At 37.8% G+C, this 8460-nt stretch overlaps 1 protein-coding gene across 1 annotated transcript; it reads right to left on the reverse strand.

Annotated features, from left to right (window-relative positions):
* Positions 1 to 384: 384 nt before the first annotated feature.
* LOC139716733 (large ribosomal subunit protein eL33-like) lies at positions 385 to 8325 on the reverse strand. The gene is made up of 5 exons (XM_071628263.1): positions 8305 to 8325; positions 6313 to 6352; positions 5160 to 5312; positions 3300 to 3447; positions 385 to 490 (listed from the first exon to the last, which is right to left on the reverse strand). The coding sequence occupies exons 2-5, from the start codon at positions 6327 to 6329 to the stop codon at positions 467 to 469; spliced, it is 342 nt and encodes a 113-aa protein (XP_071484364.1). The 5' UTR covers positions 6330 to 6352; positions 8305 to 8325; the 3' UTR covers positions 385 to 466.
* Between the last annotated feature and the right edge of the window lie 135 nt (positions 8326 to 8460).

The raw sequence follows: 8460 nt of genomic DNA on the forward strand, positions 1-8460 counted from the left end.
ACCCTTGCCTTCAAAGTAAGTTGCTGATTTTTTTTTTTTTTTTTAAGTCTGCTTCAGCATTCTCACTGCAAATGTTTGGCGGATTCAATTTAAAGCCTAGGACTCATATCAGCTTTAATTATCTGCAAAATTACCATTGATGTATTAGTACTTTCATATTGCATATGTGTGTGTGTGTGTGTGTGTGTGTGTGTGTGCGTTGTTTTTTGTTTGTTTTTGTTTTTGCTTTTGTTTGGGGGTGGTTGTTCCTATTCTTCCTCCTGCACATTTAATCTGGAAACCAATTGTTTGAATGTATGATACCACATCACCATACCAGCCACAAGCATTCTTAGTACTACTGAAGACACCGTGAATACAAACCACAACAGGACAGTGCGGATATACATCATCATGTAAGTTCCTTTATTACACAACTGATGCTTGAATTGTAGACTACACTGTATACACTGACATCACTTGCTCTTTAGATCTGGGATGGGTACAGCATCTGTATGCACACAGAGATAAGAGAATGGAGAGGGGGGAAATAAGTTACAGAAAGTGTCAAAAAGTGGCTCATTCACCATGAAATTTACTCTGAAAACAAAAGTTTTATATTTCATATTCATGAAATTCTTCCGTCGAGATGTTTTTATTGCAACTGATTGACAAATTGCCCTACATCGACGGAAATAAGCACTGAATTGATCAGTGTTTTAGTAGTAGCCATGATAAACTAGAAATGTCGCTATGGCGACTGATGCCTCCGCCATAATGCATGATTCTCCCAATAGGCGTATAGTACAATATCTTCACAATGTGTGATCCATGACACTTTCACATAACTGGCAAAATATTGAAATGACAGGTTTGTCAGAAATGTCTTGAACTGGGTTTGCTTTAATTTTCTAAGAGTGCAGGTACACATATTTGGGGAATTGAGAATTTTTACTTGAATTCTGACAGACCTTTTTATAAGTTTATGCATTGAGTAATTTCCAAGGTATGAAGAAAGAGTGTAATGACAGTACAAATTGAGTAATTTCCAAGGTATGAAGAAAGAGTGAAATGACAGTACAAAATTGATTTTTTATTTATTATTATTATTATTTTTATTTTTTTTTTGGGGGGGGGGCATTGAAACCTGGCCTTTGACCCTTAACCTTTGAGCTTTGACCTTCTGGCTGGAAATTTCCAAGAGAATCTCCATTAGGTAATGCATGTAATAAGTTTTGAAACTAATAATGCAAGCATTGCATATACTAGTATATGAGGGAAATAGTAAAATTTTGAGGAGTTGACCTTGACCTTTGACCCCTGACTATTGACCCATGACCCCTAAATTCCCTAGATAATCCCTGCCAGTCAGTACATGCGTATGTACCAAGTTCCACGAAGATACATTGAACCATTTGCGAGAAAAGTGATATTGCAACATTTTCACCTAACCTTTGACCTTTTGACTTTTGACCTTATGACATGAAACTCTCTCTGGAGAATCGTTACACAGTAGTACATGTCCACACCAAATTTCAAGAAAATACCTTTGGGCATTGCATAGATATGGGGGAAATTGCAACATTTGTAGCATTTCACCTTGACCTTTTGACCTTTGACCTCTAGCCAATGTCACTAAAATCATATCGACTAATTGTCCCATCATACATCATCCTTGGACCAAGTTTGGTGAAGGCTGCTTCATCCAGTTTTGAGTTATCATGTAAACAGATAAATTTTAGGATTTGACCTTGATCTTTGACCTTTGACCTCTGTCCGATTTCACTGAAAAACTAATCAAGTAATTGTCCCATCATACATCATCCTCCAACAAAGTTTGGTGAAATTTACTCCATCCAGTCTTGAGTTATCGCGTAAACGGATACAATTTCATGATTTGACCTTGACCTTTGACCTTTGACCTTTAGCCGATTTCACCCAAAATCTAATCAAATAATTGCCCCATCATACTTCATACTTGGACCAAGTTTGGTAAAATTCCAGTAAATAGTACTCAAGTTATCGCGTAAACGAAAGCGGACGGACGGACGTACGGACGTACGGACGTACGGACGTACGTACGGACGTACGGACGGACGGACAACCCGAAAACATAATGCCTCCGGCACCACTTCGTGGCGGAGGCATAAAAATCATGGGCGTACATACTCGAGCAGGATTAGAACCTACGACCTCCTGATCACCGGACAGGCGTCATCTCCACTAGACCACCGAGCTTTCGCCAGACAGCAAGTGTTGGTTCTAATCCTTATAGCATGCAGCGGGTACTGCTTTATTATTCAAATTCATGAAATTCTTCCGTCGAGATGTTTTCATTGCAACTGATTGACAAATTGCCCTACATCGACATAAATATTATGTCGATGTAGGGCAATTTGTCAATCAGTTGCAAATTTTTTATTGATGACAGGAGCCCAAAGAAGTAGATTAGAATGGAAGCAGCACCTAGCATATTGCCTGAAGTTGACTATTTGAATGTCTGTGATATCATCAGGCAAGATACCCTGTTTCTGTATTATAGCAATGCTATCTGTTGCATAACACTTCTCACTGGCTGTATCTACACAGATACCCTACCCGCTTCTGTCAAACCTTCACAACAAACACTTGGATTAAAAGCATTGTCACTGATTAAACTGGTTCAAGGGACTGAAGAAGTATGCCAACTATGTAATGGCTATCTAATCATCAAAATTAGAACTAGAAATGATTCCTTCTAAACTTAAGAGAATAAATATTTCAACTTTTACCAAATTAAGACATTTCTTTGCTTTTACTTTAAAAACAGTTAAAATTACGAAAATGAAAACATATCAAGTACAGTCAACCTTGCTTAAGTGGATCTCGCATAAGTTGAATAATCGCCTAAGTCGAAGGTCTTTTTCAAATCCTCTTCTCTTTATATTTTATTGATCTTAATCCCTCATAAGTAAAATTTTCTCCAAGTCGAAGCTATTTCTTCAGTCCAAATAGATTTGACTTAGGCAAGGTTGACCGTATACTGTAAAACACAATATTTTTGCGGCATGAAATTTTCACGAATTGGAGCCGACGGCCTTTTATGCGGAATGAAATTTTTGCGAGTTGCCTTAACATTCAATGCATATAGTGTAGACAAGAACTTTTGCGTGCATTTTAATTTCGCGAATCTTCCCTCTTGCGAAATTCACAAAATTAAAATGCACGCGAACATTCCTCGTTTTACAGTACTCCTCGTTCCTCGTTTTACAGTACTTTTACAGTACTTTTACAGTACTTTTAACTACATGCAGATTACACAATATTGCTCATCTTCTTACCACTCGAACCCTCTTGCCGATGGCCTGACCGGGGAGGTTGCTCTTGAACTTGGCACGGCACCCTCCACTCTTCCCGTGTGTCTTGATGATCTTGCCCCAGATCACTCTCGTGTTGGTTGGCTTGTCCTTGCCAGGGCATTTCGTCTTGCTGCATAATGCAATACAATACAATAATTATGTTTATTCAAATTACAAATTGTAATTTAATTCTTACACAGAGTTGTTTGTATTGCAACTGATGAATAAGTCGCCCTACTTGTGTACATCTACATAAATAATAATATTTACATTAATGTAGGATAATTTGCCAATCAGATGCAATAATTATGTTTGTCTAGAGCTCCTACAAATCATAAGTGGTTTAAAAACACTTTGCATCACATTATAGTCTACAATGCAATTGATATATATGTGAACATAACCCCTACTGCGCTCCAATAAAAGACTTCTGTCTGCTTATTATTTTCTATAAATCATACATACCAGCAATAACAAATTTTGAAACAAAAACAGAACAGAGGAGTTCATGTTTGTTTCCCAGTCCTGGTTCACAAAAACAAGATTGCATATCACACATGCACCAATAACTTGTCTCATATTGAAATGAGGAATTTTGAGAACTCCAGTAATGGTGGTCCTGAGCATTCAAGCTGGATAAATAAGCCAGTTCGGAGTTCCACTCTGCGCATGAGCAGAAAAAAGGTCATTCGGACCAACAGGCACGTTGGTTTTTAATGTCACTGGGATAAGCGTCTGTGATGTATTATTATGAATAATGATTATTCATGTAATCCTTATAAATCCTGCTTGCCAGCACATCCACCTGACAGCAAAAGTGGTATTTGGCAATATCGATAGAAAGAGGTTGTTCTTACATTCAATGTAAGATAATGAAATGGATGCTTTCCCAAGTGTTAATTGATGGATCATTCTGGCCATCTGGTCTATGCGAGCTCATTCTTTGTTTAAGCAGGATTGATGAATACCATAAATCGTTGCATAAAGCTTATGCATTATGTCGCTCTGAAAACGAGTGAAGAGCCCCTTAACCGACTGAGAAAAAAGAAAGGTCATTCGGACCAATGTGCCCATGAGCTAACTCCGAACTGGCTTATTGAATAGCGCTGTACAGATAGCTGGAAACTGCTGAAATGGGTGATCATACACAGTCAGAGAGGTACAGTACAAGTGTATATTGTGCAGTGCCTGTCATGTATATGGTATATAGTCCAGTTGAACTTTTGTGAGACAATTCCTCCTGCAAACTGATTTGACACTCAAATCATTGAATCAATGTTGCAGCAGCCACACACAGCATATGCTACATCTTAAACAAATGCATCAGCCTTTTGACTTGATCTGGATTCACTGAAGACAATAAAAACAAAACAGCTATATATCCAAATATATAATTTCAGGGTAAAGATATACAGTAATTGAGTATCCAACTGCTTGATCATACTGTCATTGATACATTTGTATGCGTTTTGTCATTTTAACCCCCGATTTCATGCATCCCCACCAACGCTGCACACTGGCACTGGTCCAACGATCCCTGACCAGTAAAAATCACTGTCGGACCAGTAACTTTATCAGGCATGGACCAGTAAAAACAGAAAAAATGTGTACTTACTGGTCCAACAGACAGGTTGGGCCAGTAAAAAAAAAAATGTGTTAGTGTGTAGCCCTGATCCCTAGTGTTCTTTGCACTGTTGATAATCTAACCGTAACTTCAATCATTGGATCTGATAACGGTGCAAGGATAAATTCCAACTTCTAATTTACTTAACCATGTGATGTTCTGTAGCATGCTTCTAAGTTCAAAACCCCAATCTTAACAAAACCCCAATCTTAACTCACTTCTTGGATTTGTAGACGTAGGCACACTTCTTGCCCAGGTACCACGTGGCCTCCCTCCTGTTATCGACTCCCTCGATCTTGAGGAGCGCCTGGTTCTCATGCTGGTTCCTCAGGCCTCTCCTGTAGCCTGTGAAAACCGCCCTTGTGTAAAGCCTGCAAAGAACAACATGCAAGAATAATGAATCACAAGTAAGGTGATAGAATATAGGCAAGCAGTATGCTGATATACACTAAGGTGGCCTGTACTTTATCAAAAGGAGGAAAACAAGGTACATAAATCAAATTTGCTATTAAATGCATCAAATGCAATATTTCATGATGATAATCCTCCCTTCTTCCTTATCACTGTTGTAGATAAGAAAGGTGTTATTTACTTGGGGAAGCCGTTCACTCCTGAATTTTAAATATCATGAACAACAGAGGGGGAAAATGATTTCCAAATGCCATATGAAACAAATATTTCCTACTTCCATTAAATTGTACACTTCAGTGACAGATTTCTCACAAGGCTGCAACCTCAGCAGATCTAAATACACACTGATGCACAGCAAAATACATACTTTTGACAACAACAATCATGCTTTGGTTAAGCATGGGAAAAATTGCACTTTGCATGCTAAATGGAAATCAAACTTTACGGAAAAAATAATTAAAAATTCATTTCCTTACTTTTGATGAAAAGAATGACAAAATATCCTGAAAAACAAAATGCAGGTATTACTGTCAAACGAGGAATGTTCGCGTGCATTTTATTTTTGTGAATTTCGCGAGCGCCAAGATTCGCGAAAATAATATGCACACGAAAGTTCTTGTCTACACTGTATGCAATGAATGCCAGTGGCAATACCCAAAAATTTCATGCCACGGAAAAGGTCGCCAGCTCCAATTCGCAAAAATTTCGTGCCGCGAATATATCATGTTTTACAGTAGTCAAGGCAGATATTTGCACTAATTATTCAGGTACACAAGTTTATCCTTTCAGTGGTCTCTTGCTGCAGAGTTTTAAAAATATTTAAAATAGTAAATAATGGCTGGCCTATAGAAAAAAACAACAACAAAGTATTTTTTCTGTAATACAAATTTGTTTTTTTTTTCTTAATCCGTGATAAAAACCCCTTACAGTAATAGAAAGAAAGAGCTACTGCATACTTACCGCTTTGATGCTACCATTTTGATGGCTCCCACCTCAGACCCTAGAAAACCAGTTCAAGTAGAGAGATTATATTATTGCACAGATGTCCACATAAAGCTTGACTCTACAGGTGATAATTCACATGCACAGGTGCATTGACCTGTATCTCTTTCAGCAACATATCAAGAATGCGGTAGATTTGGGAGTGGTGTCTACAGTGGACTCCCGATGTAATGAAGTCCTTGGGGCCAGCATGTTTCTTTTGTTATAGACTCATCTAGTGATAAGCACAATAATCAGGGTGTGCATTGTGTTTTTCTCACTCCAAACTCCTGTAACTTCTCAAAGAATAACCAACTGACTTCAAAATTCGCACACAGCATGTTTACACATCAGTTATCACATGTGGAAACCCAATTGATGATTTTCTATCATTTACTGTTAATCACTGATGACTAGACAATTACCAAAATGTCGTACAGAATGAGTATTCAAACGTGAGACTACCACAGTACCAGCAACAAGGTATAGTAAGGGGATTAGATCTCGCGGAGGGACTTAATGGTCGCGCATAGCGAAACTGCGCATAGCAAGCAATATTACGCGTGGTTCTAAGCGCAAAATTTGCCAATATGTCCATGGAATAAACATACCTGACAACTGCTAAACATGAGAAGGAAACAGGTAAGAAATTTTGTTTCGAACAAATTTTTCACTAAATTTCCAATTTTTTACCTTGTAATTTACCTACCTAGCTTAAAATCTGTTTTAAGGATGTTGTAGCCTAGACGTGTCATGTCGTCTCACTTGTCTCGTTCGTAGCCGATAGAATTCGTAATTTGTTAGATCGATCGTTTATAATATTCTACGAAAGCCGAAGCACATTACAGCCGCAAAGGGGCAGACACTTTCACGCATGAAACTACATAGGGCAGCTGCGTGACTAATTATATACCCCAAGAATTGAACGCAGAAATTCAAATCCAACATACAAACGGCGACAGCGCAATACTCCTGAGCTCCATCACCGTATCATCAGGAGATTCTGGGAGGTGATTTTTCAGCATTTTCGTGATATTTATTAAGAAATTCAAGTACGATTGTGGAATAATTCTATTATAAGAGCATCACAAACTTTCGTGCGCGATATCTAGACCCCTCAACTACACGCGCAGTGGTTTTGCATTTTTCACTGGGGATTTGCTGATGTCAAAATATTACTGAAAAGCCTGATAACCAAGATCAACAGTAAAACAATGATACCATATCTATGGATTATAAATAGCACATAGGAAAAGCATTAAATTTACGTGCATTTCACATGTATTGTCAAAGGAGTAAATTATTTAAAGTTATCTTGATTCTTGGAGCGTGTACTGCAAAATCCATTTTAATGCGCACTTGTGAATTCAGAGTATTGTCTTTACATGTGAGTAAAATTTCAGGCAAATTGAGAGATATTTTAAGCATCTATTGATATGAAAAACATCAGGGTGTCGATGTATTGGACACCCAACCAAGCATGTGCACTCTTCTTCACAATGTCGCCCTCTGTCGGATGCATCCCACTCATATAGCCATGCACTGACTCTGCCAGATCGCGATTTCATCCCAATCATTGCTAACTACATTAAATGATTTCTTAACAAATACATATTTCTCTCTTCAAGGCTGCTTCTGCCTGAGAGTCAAGCTACTTTATTTCCATAAATATAACAGTGTGAGGGAATCCATACAAAGAAAATTTTTATTCCCATGTATGTAATCTAACGCGTGAGTGTAGTGTGTCAATGAACCTCAATTCGAGAAATACGCATTAGATGGAGACACCTCATATGGGAGGCTAGCATAATCCTCTAGTATCTGCATGGTAAAAATCGATCAAGACATTTGAGAGCTTTCTCAGAAATGAAAAATGTATTCTCTACATATCACTGGTCATTTTGATACATTCCTTTGCATAGTTTTGAATAAAAATACGTGTAAATTTAGCATTCCCACTGGTTCACTTACTACTCCAGCGAAACAGCAGTAGAAAAGGCTCGTACATTGTGAGGTCTGCATAATATAAAATCTCATGTCATAAATCTATAATTAATGATATTTTCATATTTTTTCACACATAAATACTGCTGATAGAATATTTAATATTTATTCATGTTTATTAGG

This window comes from Diadema antillarum, unplaced genomic scaffold (assembly GCF_040938485.1).
Source record: "Diadema antillarum isolate AM-2024a unplaced genomic scaffold, OU_Dant_1.0 scf00000069, whole genome shotgun sequence".
In the NCBI taxonomy this organism is placed as follows: Eukaryota; Metazoa; Echinodermata; class Echinoidea; order Diadematoida; family Diadematidae; genus Diadema; species Diadema antillarum.

What these genes read in the sequence shown, in the direction of transcription:
- LOC139716733 (XM_071628263.1), bottom strand. An exon ending in TACGTCTACAAATCCAAGAA is followed by an intron (nt 3,448 to 5,159) that starts GTGAGTTAAGAT and finishes TGCATTATGCAG; the next exon opens with CAAGACGAAATGCCCTGGCA. An exon ending in TCGGCAAGAGGGTTCGAGTG is followed by an intron (nt 491 to 3,299) that starts GTAAGAAGATGA and finishes GTGTGCATACAG; the next exon opens with ATGCTGTACCCATCCCAGAT.